The 17,167-nt window shown below is 42.4% G+C and overlaps 1 protein-coding gene across 1 annotated transcript in view; it reads left to right on the top strand.

The window, feature by feature from the left end:
* The first annotated feature begins 11,119 nt into the window (after positions 1–11,119).
* The window catches only part of TFDP2 (transcription factor Dp-2), a 28,422-nt gene continuing 22,374 nt past the window's right edge, over positions 11,120–17,167 (top strand). The window contains exons 1-2 of the mRNA XM_009900944.2: positions 11,120–11,185; positions 16,247–16,313. Of these exons, the coding sequence (XP_009899246.1) occupies positions 11,171–11,185; positions 16,247–16,313 (82 nt within the window). The 5' untranslated portion in view covers positions 11,120–11,170. The remainder of the gene's footprint in view (positions 11,186–16,246; positions 16,314–17,167) is intronic.

Here is a 17,167-nt window from a genome sequence, read left to right as displayed (position 1 = left end):
GCATCTGTCAAACAGCGCCACCTGTTCTAAGTGAACCTGCTCTGGCAGGTGAGTTGCACTACATTATGCTGAGGTCCCTTCAAACCCCTCATTCTGTGACTCTTCAAGCAAATAACAATGTCAGTGTCACAGGTCAAGTTGTCAAATACTGTGCTCTGATCTAGAAGTTGGGCAGTATTTTAGTTTAAGGTTTTATAGGGAGCAGGAGACAAGAGGTGAGGGGTCTGTTTTGGGTTACTATTTGTATAAGGTATCACAGCAGGGGTGGTAGGCTGGCAAGAAACCAATGAAATTAGCAAACGTTGAAAAGCGATGTGAAGGGGGAAGGTGGAGGATCTGACCAGCTGCAGGGAGCAAGATGTTGTAAGGTTGGGAGACCACTGAACTTTTCTGACAGAAGACAGGAGAACTTCTTGCAGTGCAGGTTTTACTGTAAGTAGCTGCTAAACCCATACCTTACCATGTCTTAAAACCCGATTCCAAGATGCTTTTCAATTAAGCCCTCCTTCTGGGATAAAGATTGGGATTTATTCAAGTTCTGAAAGATTATACATTGGTTTAGAATGGTACAGCAGTAGTATACCTAACCTCATGCAAACTGATCTTTGTTTCATCAGCTTCAAAGTCACTAGTGTGTACTGATACAATCAGTCTGCAGTTTGGCATTGAAAAGCAAATTACAGCAGTGACCTTTCTTCTATTTCTCTCCTCAAGGGTTAAAATGCCCATTTTTCATGTTCATACTCTGTTATAGTATTTGACTTCAGTTCATTGGTGTTTCTTGCAGGAAACAAACCAGTGAACTAAAAAGAAATATTTGAAGTGTCTTTACTGAGGCTGGGTTTGGGTACTACAGGTATTTGTTAAGCTCAGGTCACTTACTGAATAGCTCAATAAACTACCTCCTCTGGTTTGCTTCCCTTTTGCTTTCTCTTCTAAGGCAGAGATGTTTCAGCTGCGTGTGTTAGCTATTGTGATTGCACCCATTAGAGGGCTCTACCAAGAAAACACCCAATAGTTTGTTTTTCATTAATGCTTCCATTAAGGGATCTTGCATAACTGCAAATACTGATAAAGGTTTGGTTTTGTGTAATGATGATATTTTATAGATGATGAAAAAAAACTAAAAGGACAACTCCACAAAAGTGAAAACTCAAAACAATTCCACAAAACTAAAACCACATTCCGGGGCACACGCTAGATTTTTTTAGTTGTGAGCTGAAGTAAACATAGTTCTTGCTTGCTCATGTTTTCTGTAGTCCTTCGTTTAAGAACTATTTTAGAGGCTGGCCACATTTTTTTGTCAAGGGGATTGAATAAAATACATCTTTTTAGAGCATTTCATCTCTCTAAAGCAAGAAAAACTTATGTTTGACCTACTCTGTATGTAGTCTGGAGGTTTCTGGAACAGAATAGTTACTGTATTCACTTGAACCTTGTTTTGTTCAGCCTGCTCAGTGGTAGTGAGGTGAATTTGTAAGACTTGAAAATTGGAAAAATGGGCTCCTGCTGAGCTTGGATGGATGTACAGGAGCGTCTCTTTGTAACAAAGGTTGCACTACTGCCATTGAACAAAACCAGTGTCAGGTTCTTCACTGCCAGCAGTGTTCTTTATTCATATTCTAAGAATATTAATTCAGCTTTGGTCAGATAACTATTACTTTTTAAAAAGGTAAATAAATGTTGAAAGAAAATACTTCATAAAACTTTACTAAAGGCCCCTATCACTACAGCTGGGATCATTTTCCCGGGGCTAGATCCAGTGCCCCCTACTCCTCGGAGGTGCGGCTGCTCAGCGGGGCCTGGGTGGTGGAAAGCTGGTGCCGCACGAGCCGGGTGCGGCTCCTGTCACCGGCAGCTTCATGTCTTTGTCCCTTTGTTGGACAGGAACGAAGCCACGGAGCTGTTGCAGGGCACGTTAATGAAGGAAACCTCATCCAAGGATTGCCGATACTGTTCCTGTCCTCACCGCCGCGTCGCTGCCTCTCCGCTCTTTTCTGCGGCCGGCTTCCCCGCACGACGGAAGGGACGAGGCGGCCAAACGCGCGGCGGGGCTGGACTTTGTATCCCCAGGACGAAACCACGCCAGCTCCTCTCAGGCGCAGCGGAGCCTGACAAGACCCATGTCTGCAGACACTGCGGCGCCGTTCACTGCCTATCACCACAAATACACGCACTTTATACCGACCGCCAGCGCCGTGCCTCACCTCCGACTCGGTGAGGGCGGGTACAGCCGTCTGGAGCTGGTGACTGGCACAAACCCAGCCCCGGCCTGCAGCAGCCGTGCCTGGCACCAGATGGCAGACACCACCCAACGGCCGTCAGAAGCGCGGCGGGCACAGGATCTCGGTCGGCCCCGCCCCGCCTCGACGCCACCCCACGGATTGGTGCGTAGCGTGTGTACACACATGGGATCAAGCCAATAGCGCTTGGACGGCGGCTGACCTCACGTGGCACCACGGCCAATGGATGCCGGCGGTGGCGAGACGCCGCCAAGCTTGTGCGGGGGAGAAGGGCCCGGGCAGTGCGCGACGCGGCGAGTGGTGCCGGGCGCGGCGGGGGGGGGTGGGGGGGGCGGCGGACGCCGGGCTGGAGGCGCTGCGAGCGCGAGCGCCGCCACGCGCCGGGGCTCGCGGACTGGCCCTGGCGCACGCCCGTCCGCGAGGCCTCCCGAGCGGCGGGTGCGCGGCGCCGACCCGGCCGAGAGGCGTCGGGGCCGGGTGGAGCGCAGCGGAGCGGCTGGCGCCCTGCCGCGGCGGCGGGGAAGGGACCGTCGCCGCCTCGTCCCCTGAGCGCCGCTGTCGAGGTGCGGCCCGCGCTGCCGCCTTCCCTCCCTCTTCCTCGCTGCTGCTAGGCCTGCGGGTGAGCGGGGAGCCGAGCGGGGCTGGGGGGTGCCGCGGGGCCGTGAGAGTGGGGCAACACCTTTCTTCCTAGTGGGCCGGGGCGCCGCTTCCCACACGAGGCCGCCTTTACCGACCGCGCATTCCGCGCCGTCTGGCGGCTTGGTCCAATCGCCGTTCTCGCTTCTTGTGTCCCGGGAGGGGGCGAGCCGGTGCCCGAACCCTGCGGGCGGCCGTGGGGCTGCGGCGTGTCGGGCCGCCGCGTGACAGCCGCCCTGCTCGCTGCCGGACACTCTTCCGCGGTGGGGAGCGCACCGAGAGCGGCGGGCCTCGGCCGGCGCCGTGGGGTGTGTGCGGGGTAAGCGGGGCGGCCCTGGCTACCGGGGGGGCAGGCGCCGTAGCTGGCCCCGCTGGACGAGTTACTACTCGGGAAGGAGGCAGCGGAGTTGCGGGCGGAGCAGAATCTGCCTTGGACTTCGCAGCGTGGTTGTTTTGAGCCGGGGATTTCATCGGGAGAGGGTCGGTCCGGCAACAACAACAACAACAAAACTTAGCGCCTGTTCCTGTGCCCTTGGAGCCACAGGCCTTCCCTGGCTGCCAGCCGTAAAGAGTGTAACGGCAGAGGTAGATCCAAACATAAATAGCGCCTTTCGGGATGGGGAATGCAAACAATAGGAGGAAAATACGGAATGAGCAGGAACCTTGAAACGTGGAAGAAAACCGCATCTGAAAACGCACTCCCTCTGTCAGCAGAGAGGGATGGGCTGAGCTGTGTCAGCTTGTGCTGTTTCTTCCTGCAGAAAGGACTTGCCTGTTCATTTTTCTCTGACAATTCTTGAGTTAATAGAGACCATGAATAGTTTAAATTGCTAGGACTTAACATACTGTGTAAAAAGCCCTTTACAAAAATACTACTTGGTCGATTTTCATAATTTGGAAGTCAGTGCAATTTCATGACTCTTCGGTAGTACTTTCAACAGCTGACAGTGGTGGGGATTTTCTCGGTTGTAACTTCATTATGCTGACACAGCAAAACGTTGGAGGTTGTATGATGTTGCTGATTGCAGCTTGATGGAATCTTTGATTTTAAAATAATTTTATGCTAGCATAATCTGATGCTATTAAAAGATAAATTAATACTTTTTTTCTATTTCTTTGCCCTTCCCAAATGAACTTCGTTTGATTATATTGTATCCTGCCTTATACAAAGAGTGTGTGATTTGTATACATGAGACAAAGATTGGTGACAGATGCTCAGTGTTACAGAACAAATGCAGGACTGTATTTCACAGCCCATATTTGTGCCAATCCCATGTGTACTCCCAAGATGGTGTTGTACACAATGAAGCACTGAATTTTAGGAACTTATGTTCAAAATAGCATGTAGGGCGCTAACTGCAGCCCTTCACAGAATCATGGAAGAGTAAGAAGAAAAGACTTTGAAGGAGAGATGGTCATAAGAGAGGAAAAAAGCTCTTTGAAAACTTTCTTGCCTAGTGCCTCTAAAACAGGAAGGATTTAGTTCTGTACTAAGGAAAAAATACTAAATATTAGAAAGATTGTCTTGTGGAGGAATTAAAAAGTGTTCTTTTCAGTGTCAGATTTTTGGGCTTCCTTGTAATCGCTTCCTGCTCGTACAGAAATCACTATTGTAACACAACAAAAAGAAACCATTTGGTTTGCGCTGCATTAATGTCATTAACTGTAGAGAAAACATGTACTAGCAACTGGGATACTCTTCAGTGCTGCAGTGTTCTGACTGGCAGCCTCCATTTGCAAAGTGATATGGTTCAGTTCTCAGTGCAGCATCTTAACAGCAGCTCTCCAGTATAAGGAGATAGACCAAAAAGTTCAGCTGGGCAAAAGCCACAGTGCGGTTGTGCAAGGAATGTCAGTACTACACGGGAATTATTCTGGAGAAGAGAAGATTACTGGGACATCTTATAGCAACCTTCCAGTACCTGAAGGGGTCCTAACAAGGAAGCTGGGGAGAGAGTATTTACAAGGGTTTGTAGTGATAGGACAAGAGGGAATGGAGTGAAGCTTGAGGAGAGCAGATTTAGACTGGAGATTAGGAAAAAATTCTTCACAGTGAAGGTGGTGAGACAGTGGAACAGATTGCACAGGAAGTTCTTGGATGCCTCCTCCCTGAAGCTGTTCAAGGCCAGGTCAGATAGGGCCTTGAGCAACCTGGTCTAATTAAAGGTGTCCCTGCCCGTGGCAGGGGGGTTTGAAACTAGATGATCTGTAAGGTGCCTTCTAACCCAAACTATTTTATGATTCTGTGGTCTTAGTCTGCTCCTGTGTATGTTGAGCACTACTCTAGGGGCTTCATGTGCATCTGGAGATACTTGCTAGACAGTTGTGAGCACCCTCACAGTAAAGATCTTCAAGCAGGTTTGTCTAAAATGTTGTTACTATTTTAGTGGGGGGAAAAAAATAGGAGCCAAAATTCCAACTTTGCATCCCCTTCAAGAGTGTATAATGTTGTCCAGTTTAAGTGTGCAGACATCTTCACCGTGCCTACAGGAAAATTTAGTGCAAATCTCTTTAAAGCAATAGAACAGTGACCTGATCTGGTATTGACAGGGAAGCTGCTGCTGCCCATACTGTTCAGACAGTAAATATTTAAACTTTTGCATTCTGAAGTGGAGCAGAATGAGAGTTTTAGTCCTAGCTAGTCTAATTTGATTCTTGGAACTTCACTTCTGATGTGCTACCTTAAAATATTAGTCTTATGGCTGTCTTTAAGAAGCTTTATTTTTTTGCCTTTTCTCCATAGCTTTTGGTGAAATGGTTAAGAATTTCTCCTCTAGCTTTCTGATTATGTTCACAGGTCACAACTGCTAATACTATCATAAAACAGGGAAAATAAACTCTGGTCCAATGCAAGGAAACACTTCTGGAATTCTTGTGTGCACAGTTAAGAAATCACTGGAAGCAGAGAGGTTTACGATAAAATTTTAGTTATTCAGTGGAAAAAGAACCCAAATGTCTTGGTCTCATAATGGTACATGTACTACCTGGTGATAGTACACATACTCACATGGGATGTGAAAACCTAGCTAAGTGCTAGGAATGCTGTAAAAAGATGTGGTAGGGGCTGACATTTTAGTAACAAGTTCTTCATTTGATTCCTCATGTGGTTTGTTGAAACATCCAGTATGGGGATGAAATTAACTCTTTTTCCCCCCTGTTACTTGATTTGTAGAGTACAGCTCTCTTGACAGAAGGTAAGGTAGTAGAAATTGACCTTCTTCTTGAAGTTTTATTAAAGGAACTTTTTTGCTACTCTGATTTCCTGTGTGCAGTGATGATTTCCAAGAAAGGTCTTTACTGACTGTTCACATTCACTTTTATACTTTCCAATATTAATACCATAAGAATCAGTCTAAGCAAATCAAACTGCATGACAATGATTGTTCAGTTTGCAAGACAGCTATGTAATACATGCTAGTAATGTATATATTGCTATATCACAGGGTCACAGAATAGTGGGGTTGGAAGGGACCTCTGGAGATCATCTAGTCCAACCCGCCTGCTACAGCAGGTTCACCTAAAGCAGGTTCTTGCTGCTGCAAGGTATGTTCAGTTTGGATGGGACTAGGAAATGATTCATTCCAGTCTCTGTAACCCTCAGTTCTCTCAGCAGAATCCCTTACTAACATCTGGCAGGTGATTCTATTATCTGGCAGGGTGCATGAAAAGATTGCTTTGATAGAAACTTGTCATCTGTGATAGGGGTTAGTAGATGTGTTTTGTGTAAGTTGGTGTTTTGTTACCGGGAATTTCAGCCCAAGATGTAAATGGGGAAAAAGAAAAATACATTCAGAATTAAATTGGCAGGTTGGTACAGGTAAGGATTATCTTCAAGGCAGTGACTGTTCAGTGAAGTTCTATAGGTGAATGCTTCAAGTTGGTAGCAGCTATTACAATGATATTTGTGGAAATTAAAATACTAATGCAAATGTATCAGTATTTGCTCATTGAGGATTGTGAATGCAAATGCATTCATATATTAAAAGTCATTTGTCAGACATAATGGTCATCCAAGTATTAAACCTTTTCCACCTGAGCAATAGTTGTAATTACCAGAATAACTGTAATTGACCTGTAATAGAAATTATGGTAGTAACGTGACCAATAATTAGGAATAAGATTAGGAAAAGCAAGTGCAAGTGAACTTACATCCCCAGAGCAAACTGGAAAGTCTTAGTGTGCATGAGCTCTCCATTCATTGCAAGGAAAGAGTTTGGTAACTTTTCATTATAAACTTCACCTTGAGAAACTTGTGTGCAATCCAAGGGTCGTAAGCTTCAGCTTGAGTTTCTTTGAAATTCAACTCACAGTTGCAAATACCTGAAAACATTTATTAAAACTCAGTGACCTTGCAGATAAAACTACTGAAATTTCAAACTGTGTGGTGACTGGGGAGCAGCAGGCTTCTGCTCTTTGTCAAAAGCAAATTATTCTTTCTTGCTTGTATAAGAAACTAGGAAGGCTATGATGTAAAGACAAAACATCCTACTTCTTCCTAGTGGACTTTGGGAGCATGCAGTAGTGAACTCCTCAAAATCATGGAGTGAGTTCCTTTCAATTGTTTCCTAAGGGCTACTTTCTAATATTGTTTTCAAAATAAAAATTACTGTGTGGTAACTGAAGGTGGTGATTTATTTCCCACTCTCATGTTGAACACACCTCTTAGCTGGCCTTTTGAAGTCCTTCATTCAGTGATAAGGTGGATATTTCCTGGAATTTTTGTATTCCTGTCTTTTGCAGTTTGTAGGCCAAGTTTATTTCTTGTGTACAGATATGTAAATGAAGGACAAAACCAGAACTAGGTGATTTGCAAAGACAAAACCAGAACTAGGTGATTTGCAAAGACAAAACCAGAACTAGGTGATTTGCAAAGACAAAACCAGAACTAGGTGATTTGCAAAGACTCAAAAAAAAAAAAAAAAGATCAATAGGATCTTCTTGTAGAGATGCAAAGTCTGTAATTTAAATTTCAGAAATTAGATAGTGGAGTTATATTTCTGGGGTTTTTGGGGGGTTACCAGGAAATTAATCTGACCAGGACATACAAATGTTTTCACTAAAGTTGATTCCTGTTTATCTAAATTGCTTCAAAAAGGATTGCAATGTGGAAATGTATTTCAGGAACAAGATAGGGCCACACTTTCTGGGAGCAGTTGGATCTTTGATAAGTACATCATAATTCTGAAATTCTACTGGTCTGAAAACAGAGGTACAATAAAGTAACATGTGTGTAACAGGCGGTCTAATCCATGTAGATGCTGTGCATAAATTACTGGTTTAAAACTGAGCTTGTGGAGATTGATAAGGAATCTGTCATCTGAAATTGGCCTCGTAGTACCATAGCTTGAAAGTTAGTACTGTGAAGAGGGATGTGAAGAGTATAATTTCTAGTGGAAAGGCCGGTGTTTTACAGGCTCCTTTTTCTGATGATGCTTTCTTTCCTTTTAGCTGAACCCAATTACTTGGAATAATTTTCACTTTGCAACACCCTTGGCCAAATAAATGAAAAATCACTCCTTAATGAGGAGAAAAATCATTCTAGTATACTAAAATATCTCTGTAGTTTTTTCTCTGGGTTCTGTGAAGGCTTTTCATCATAACAATTTAGATAACTGTCTAGTAGTTGTCTTAGTTTGTAGATGTGTAATACTGATGTGATACTTACATAAACGATACACTATGTTGTGAATTGGAAGTGGCCTCTTGGACTGGGGAGAATGAAAGTGAGGTATGTGAAATATTGATAAGAATCTGAGAAAGAACACAAGACAAGTTTGGTATAGCTTAATTTTCAGGAGCAGAAAATAGACTGTTAAGGTATGAGACTTAATTTTTTTCTACTATTTGATTTTAGCCAGTATGTGTATTGTAAAAGGATAATTTAAAAATAAAGAGTGTGGAGCACAGAAAATAAACCTGTGAAGGAACATAATCTGTAGATAACTTGTTTTCTGTTTTGCATTGTTTCTTGTACTGGCATTCAGCTTCAGTATCACTGCAGCTTGTTGTAACTAGAGCTTGATTATCTGGGCTGTTGTAAATTTAATGCTTACACTGGCTTTTTAATGCCATTGGCATATGTGATTAGGCAACATATATTCTTGAGGAAGCTACACATCAAAGTTTACAAAGTCATACAGTTCATTTGCCTCAGTGTACTGTACAATATTTGGGCAAAAAGGCAAAATTATGGAAGTGTTTTTTAAACTAAGGCTTAGATTATGAAGGGACAACCTTGGCTCAAATAAAGCAATCTTTGTGCCTCATGTGCATTGGCCTCTTAAAGCTGTCTTTATGCAGCTTCATTTCACTAGTAACCAGCTAAAGAACAAAAAGATTGGTTTTTACATTTCTCTGTGTGGTGCAAGCTGTCAAACAGCAACTGGGAATGAAGAGACTCTCCATTTTGAGGCCATCTGTGTAGGTTCTTTTGTCTGAACCTGACGAGGTCATGGCAGATGGTGGGGTCACAAAATCTGGCTTCTTGAGCTAGACAAAATATGTTCATAAAGCTGAAAGAATAGCAACTGTTTGTACTGACTGTAAAGCTTTGTGGCAAAGAACTGTAGTTTATGGGCAGTACCTTCTGGATTGCTAAGCTTGACAGCAAATAACTTGTCAAAGATGAAATTGCTTTGCTTATCTGTAAATGGGTTAAAACTGCTTAGCAAACTGTGATGTCAGCTGTTTCATTTGGGTAAATTACTCTTAAAGCAAGAGAGGAAGGTCAAACTGCATCATCTGGCCAGAGCTCTAGATGATGTAGTTGGAGAGTTTGTGTGGAAGAAGGAAGGTAGAAAAAGGAAAAGCACCATAGGTTTCAGATGCAGTACAAGAATTCAGCATTTGCCCTTTGCCATGACCGCTGTAACTTTACAGCTTTTCTGTGGCTCTTCAGGTTTCAGGATTTTCTCCTGGATGTGAACAGATACCTCTTTGTAGTGTCCTTTCTAAAGGCAGCAAAAAATGCTTCTGGTTGTCTTGGATGTTCTGTAAACCAAAACCTCTTGGTAGACTGAATTGTATGTCATTCATATGCTGGAGTAATTGCTTAATTATGGCTGCAATAAATCAAGGCACTAAGGTAGATAAATAACAACAACAGAAAATGGAGAACAAACTGGTTTTCTACCAACTGTAGTAACAGTTTAACTGATACGGTGTCTGAATAAGCCAAGAAATTTACAGAAGCATCCTAGAATTTACTTCTTTTCTGGATTGTCTAAAACCACTAATGAAGTGATGGTAGAGTTCGCCATTAGCTCCAGACACTGCTGAAACAGTTTTTGAGGCTGTTCTGGAAGGGAGGTGAAGACACTAACTGTTCTCAAAGGCCTAGCTTAAAACACAGGAAATCGCCTGAATTGCATTTGCCTTTGTAGCTGCTGAGTTCTGCTATAACAGGTCATGGCTCACGTGTGGTAACTAGTTTAGGCATCTTCCAAAAAGGTATTGCTGAACTCATTCCACACTTTAAAGTGTGAACTGTTCTCCCTTTCTTACACATCCAAGTGCAATTGAGATGTCTTTTGCAGGCCATTTTTAAAGCAAGTCACAGTTCTGAAGTACTTCTGAGGTATGCTTTGTCAAGTTAATTGTATGTTTAAAATGGTTTGTGCTGCCACCATTGTTTTGTGACTTGTTCAGTTTTCTGTAAGACTTCTAAAAGCTTAGATCTAAAAATGAAGTCACTTTAAACATTTTTCAGTATACCTAAATGCTTACCTTTCCTGAAATGGTAACATTATAATCCTAATTACATAGGGGTAATAACAAACTCTTGAGAAAAAAAGATGGGTTTAAACTGGAATGTTTTCTCTTGGATGTTTCCTAAGCATGCTCTGTATATGTACATTTCATAGCATTTCCTGTTTCTTATCAAGATACTTCGGTGTCTGCAGTGGTGGAATTAGAAGATTTCTCTGTTGTTGGAGGCTGAAGACAAGATAGAGAAAATTAACTTACTTCCAGTTTTTACAGCCAGTTTACATTAGGTGAAAATGATGACATGGTTTTAACTAAAAGGCTTTAGTAATGACATGGCCTGCTTTGCTAGCACGTTAATACAGTTGGCCCTCTCTGTAAGTTGGGTTCTTATGTACAAGATTAGGTCTCTGCCTGTTCCAAGCAGAATATTGCAGGTGCAGGGTTTCAGCTAGAGAGGTAACTGAAAATTTATTTTAACTAAACTACTTTATTAACTTTCTTACAGGATGTTCATTTTAAAGATTCTGTGAAGATGCAGAGGGAGATTTTATGGTTTCACAGAATATAAAGCAATATTGTCTGACATGACGGCAAAAAATGTAAGTGCGATTCTACACCGTGTATTGCTTTTTATATTGGCACGCTGATGGTCACTGTCAGCTTTCAGACTTTGAAGGGCTGTGTGTTTCATTTCTTGTATTTGTCCATTCAAGAAATCAAACCAAAAAAACCTTCAAATTCAAAAATCTTGTCTGATTTTTGTATACCACAAATGTGTACATATTACTTTGAGCAGTATTTTGATAAACTGGCTAGAAGCTGTTTAAGGATGTGGAGTTTACTCAGCTCTAGGTCAGCTTAATAACTGGGGCAATACTTTATGCATTAAGGTACTCAATCCCTAACTGATCCTTATGGGTCCCTTCCAACTTGAGATATTCTGCATTTCCTCTGACATTGCTCCCAACATCACAGAGCTTCTCATTTTGTTGAAGCACTTCTGCACCAGAATAAAATCTTTCTACTGAGTCACAAAACTCAAGAAAGAACAGAAAGATGGCATCTTTTGTTAGTAATATAGGTAGAATCTGGGTTTCTTGAAGGCCATCTCTTACAAAGTTTGGAGGTCAGTGAGTTGAGTATGACTTCAGGCTCTGGGCAGTTCACCCAATGACTGCTTTTGATAGGGCATCCTACAGTCTATTTAAACATTACTAAAGAACTCCACACCATAAGTGCGGGTGACCCTAGCATGGTGCTCTGTTCAGTAACTGCAAAAGCTTTTGTATGTATTTGGGTGGATTGATGCCAGGGGCACAGTTTGGTTAAATTAATTCTCCAATTCTCCAAAATTTCTTTTCTGTTCACCTTATTGATAGTTCCATTTGGTATGTAGCTCCAGGTAAGGCTTTCAGACTTTCTTACTGTTGGATTCAAGCTGACCAAGCCAGAAAATAAATGGATGTTTATGCAAAGCCCTTTGATGTACTTATTTCATAGGCCATATCTAATTGTAGTATAAATAGGTAATTCTACTGATGCATGTGGATCAGCTACATAAATCCAAATAATCTGTGGTTCTGACCTTTGGCTGAATGCAATTAAAAGGTAAATATCAATGCCAATGAAATCCAGGGAGTGTTGTGTGATAGTCATGGAGTGACATAGGTTGGACAGGATTTCAGGAAGGCAACTATGGTGCTTTGTGTAAAAGCTCTTTGACACTTGAATTCAGAACCCAGTTGCTTGGTGCTTTTTTCAGGGCCATTCAGGGCTCTGAGTGTTGAAAATTTCTGGGGACATACATAGGACATTCAGTCTGGGCAACCTACTATTGTGCTGAGCATGGAGATACAGGGCAGGGGTTGTTGTTTAAGGCTATAGTTATTTTATAGAATAAATATTTTGTTGGTATGTATACTTAGAAATTTGGCATATATAACTTTGTCAACCTGGTTAGTTAATGTCTTTATTTTTTACAAAATCAGTGTCTGCTGTATGTGAAAGTAGAACTCAGTTTCAATGTTTAAGTATACCTGTTCAAAGGATTTGCAAAATAAATAACAGTGTGAAAACATGAGTAGTCACATGCCTTCTGTCCTTATTTGTAGTAATTGTCCAGGCTTGCCCACCCTTCGTTACTCAAAACTGCACATTCAGGCAGGTGGTGTCAGCCCCAGTGTTTACTGTCACTGCTAAGAAGGCCCAAGAATACTTCTGGATTTGGATTGGTTTTTGCAGCTTGAAAACTGTTTCAAATGTAATGCTAATGTTGGTCATCAGTTCTACTGACTGGATGATAAAATTGTTTGGGGTAGAAAAGACCTCTAAGATCAAGTCCAACTTTCAACCCAAGACTACCATGGCCATTAAGCCATGTCCCAAAGTATCAAGTTCACATGTATCCTGAGCACCTCCACGATGGTGGCTCTACCACCTCCTCAGGCAGCCTGTTCCAATGCCTAACCACTTTCCAAACTAAACCTTCCCAGATTTTTAATCTCCATATTTTAATGATCTGATGAGTGAGGTGAAGGAGAGAGCTTCTCTGCAGAAGTTTTTTCTTTTTTCTTTTTCTATTGAAGCAGGAAGGAAAGGGAACTTTAAAGTACTGGAATTAGGAGGTCTGGGAAACTCTTAGAGGGCACACAGCTTTCATCAATATGTACAGATCAGAAACCTGTCACCTCTATATTCCAAAATCATTACCCCTCAAGTGGGACACCGCAGTCTAGGGATGTTTGTGCTCTTGATGCTTCTTTCAAGAAGAAAGTACTTAGGCGTCCCATGTGTATAAGCTGTGTTGAGCAGCCTTGTCTCCAAGGAAGCCTGTGCTTCAAGCGTGTAGCAAAACATTTCCACAGAGTCAGTGTGCATGTGTGAGATGAATAATATTCCCCATCACTATTTCTCCTTGCCAACTTTTTGTGGTGGGAGTATTACCAAGACTGGCCTTACTTTCTGTAAGTGCAAGATGCTTTTTAGTGTCTGCTTGTGGAACATTGTTTATGAGTAATTTGACCTTGCTTAGATAACAAAAGCAACCAAAAGAGCTATGAATAATAAAACATGGAATAAAAGTTTGGGATTCTCTTGGAGATAAGTTGTTTACATGCTTACCATACACATTGTACCTGCTCTAATTTAAACCACCTTGTCATCATGGGTTATTTCATTCTTACTTCTATAATATTTTCATGCTTGTTTTGTACTTCCATTCTCATCTGTACTTCAGGTAAGAAGGCACTAAAACAATATTGAGAAATGGGGAGAAAACAAGCAAGTACTCATGGTGAACTTATTTTTAGGACAAAAAATTACTTCAGCAGATTGTTTGAGTAAGACTGTAAGTTTTGATTGAATATTCAGTTGTCAACAAATTGCAGTGCTGCCTTTGTAGATTTTAAGGGGCGTTGGGATTCCTTATCCTTTCTCTTGCAATGAATTAAGGCACTTTTATCTAACACTTGATATTTATCCCTGTGGCTTTTATGAATTTGTGCTTTATTTCTTGCAGAGGCAGAGGTCCTAGGAAGCAGCTTTTGTTATTTGATGTTGTTATTTACTGTGCAAAGGCAGCAGTAGTATTCACAAATTTATAGAATGGTTTGGGTTGGAAGGGACCTTGAAGATCACCTAGTTCCAACCTCCCCTTGCCATTGGCAGGGACACCTTCCATTAGACCAGATTGCTCAAGGCCTCATCCAGCCTGGCCTTGAACACCTCCAGGGAGGGGGCATCCACAACCTCCCTGGGCAACCTGTTCCAGTGGCTCACTAACCTCACTGTAAAGAATTTCTTCCTAATTTCCAGTCTAAGTCTGCTCTTAAGATTCCCTCTTGTCCTATCACTACAAGCCCTTGTAAAAAGTCCCTCCCCAGCTTATTTATAGGCCCCCTTCAGGTACTGAAGGGCTGCTGTGAGGTCTCCCTAGAGCCTTTTTTTCTCCAGGCTGAACAGCCCCAACGTTCCCAGCCTGTCCCCATAGGGGAGGTGCATCAGCTGTCTGATCATCTTCATGGCCCTCCTCTGGACCCACTCCAACAGTGTGATGTCCTTCTTGTTTTGGGGGCATGTTGCTCCAGGTAGGGTGTCAACAGGGCAGAGGGGCAGAATCCCTTCCCTTGTCCTGCTGGTCATACTGCTTTTGATGCAGCCCAGGACATGGTTGGCCTTCTGGGTTGCAAGCACATATTGCTGGCTCATGTGGAGGGGTTTTTTTGAGTATTATGATCCAAGAGTGCTGGCTCTTCATCTTAGCTTTGCAGTCATAACATCCTTTCAGTGTTACAAGCAATACAATTTACTAAACATTTCCTGTTTTAAAGATACCAAGAATCCATTTTCAGAGTGAAGAGTCTCAGTGACATGTGAGCTTACCTTGGCGCTCAAGCCCCCCGACGGGAAGAGTACTAAAATGCTGCTCCGTTCCACATGGGCTTGCAACCAAAGCGTGACAGGAGACAGCTTGAGTCTATTTTCATGTCTTCCTCTTTCCCCTGCTCAAAGCTAGGCGCAACTGTTGAGGTCCTCTACCGCCCTGCTGCATTGCCTCTGCACCGCTGCCACCTGGTGGGAGACAAGGGAAAAACGGAGACAGGCTTGCTCTGCTTCAAAAGCAGCTACTGGTGATCCCATGGTCTGCACCAATCAAAGCACTGGATTGTATTTTGGAGATAGTAGATCTATCACACACACTTGGGTGTGACAAGAAAGAGCAAGTCGTTTGAGAAAAATTGATAAAGTATATTGAGGATTTCTAAGGGCTTGTTTACAGAAGCACATGACTTAGATCATTTAAGCAGTATTTTATGACCAGAATAGAGCAGCAACAGTTACTGTTCACAGGTTGCTCCTGATGGTGAAAACATCATAGCAGAAGTAGTTTCAGAATAGCCACATCACGATGCTGTGTGCAAATCTTTGCCCTCAAAAATTACTTGTAGAATAAAAGTTCTGTGATGGCATTGAGTGACTGAATACTTGTAGTAGGTACCATTTGTTCTTCTGCAGTTTACTTTAGGGTCATGTTACTGCTGTTTAATCTGCCTGCAATTAAGTGATTCCCTAATTTGATACAATTAAAACTATGAACTGCCCTAGCATATGTTCCATTATAACCACATACATATGTAAAATGAACGTTTTAACTTTGATTGTATTGATTGGTTGTTTACTAACTTGGATACCTGAACCCTTTATTGTAATTATTTACAGAAGCACTTAAATTTTATAATATTTTTTGAAGCTATTTTGTTGTATTCAGTGTAATTGTCTACTATTCCAACCAACTTTGTCTCTCAGTGCTTGTCACAATTTACGTCTTGGAAGCAAACAAAATATTTTGTTGAACCTTTGGGAGGTGACTAAGGTGGTGCAGGCACAATGCTCTCAAACTGAAGAATGCCCTACTTGATGTTGCTGGGCCTATCCTGTGTTAGCTGGGATCTAAGGGATTTCTTACCTCCCTCATCTGTGTTTTTCTATACAAGCTCCAGCTTTCTATGCTTTTTGTAAATGTCAAAATCTAAAATGCACCATTCCAAATCTAAGTTCTCCATGTTTCTGTACCCATAGGGTAAATTATTTTCATAATACTGTTGGTTGCATACTAGAAAACAGAAATGTTTATCCTAAGTCTTCCAAAATGTTTTGTTCAGGTTGGTGTGACTTCCACAAATGGAGACTTGAAAGGATTTACAGATCAGAACCAGAGTCCAACAAAAGGTAAGAGAATTCTATTTCACAGTATCACAGTATAACTAAGGTTGGAAGAGACCCCAAGGATCATCAAGTCCAACCTGTTCCAACAGACCTCACAACTAGACCATGGCACCAAGTGCCACGTCCAATCTCCCCTTGAACACCTCCAGGGACAGTGACTCCACCACCTCCCTGGGCAGCCCATTCCAATGACGAACGACTCGCTCAGTGAAGAACTTTTTCCTCACCTCGAGTCTAAACCTCCCCTGGCACAGCTTGAGACTGTGTCCCCTTGTTCTGGTGCTGGTTGCCTGGGAGAAGAGACCAACCCCCTCCTGTCTACAACCACCTTTCAGGTAGTTGTAGAGGGCAATGAGGTCACCTCTGATCCTTCTCTTCTCGAGGCTAAACAATCCCAGCTCCCTCAGCCTCTCCTCATAGGGCTTGTGCTCAAGGCCTCTCACCAGCCTTGTTGCCCTTCTCTGGATATGTATATATATGTATATAGAAAAGAACTTGTGTACATAGAAAAGAACATTAAGACTTCTCATTTTGATTAAATCAGTATTATTGCTGATTTCACTGCAGATGGGTGGTTCAGTTTTGTGAGACTCAGTTCAGATGTTCAGAATATATTTCATACATCCACACTGGGAGATGTTTTATTACTGCCATGCAAGTGTCAATAATAAACGTTGAAGGATCATTAGGTTTCAGAGCTAAAAAGAGATGTGGTGAAAATAAATGATAAAATAGCCTGTTTTGTTGGTTGTCTCATACTGTAAATATTTCACTTATCTCTGTTCACCTTTTATAAAGGTGAAACTTTGCATGTATCTACATCTTTTCTACATCTGCGCTGCAGCTACAGTAGATTC

This window comes from Dryobates pubescens, chromosome 13 (assembly GCF_014839835.1).
Source record: "Dryobates pubescens isolate bDryPub1 chromosome 13, bDryPub1.pri, whole genome shotgun sequence".
NCBI classification, from domain to species: Eukaryota; Metazoa; Chordata; class Aves; order Piciformes; family Picidae; genus Dryobates; species Dryobates pubescens.
This window is presented reverse-complemented; position numbering and strand designations above follow the sequence as displayed.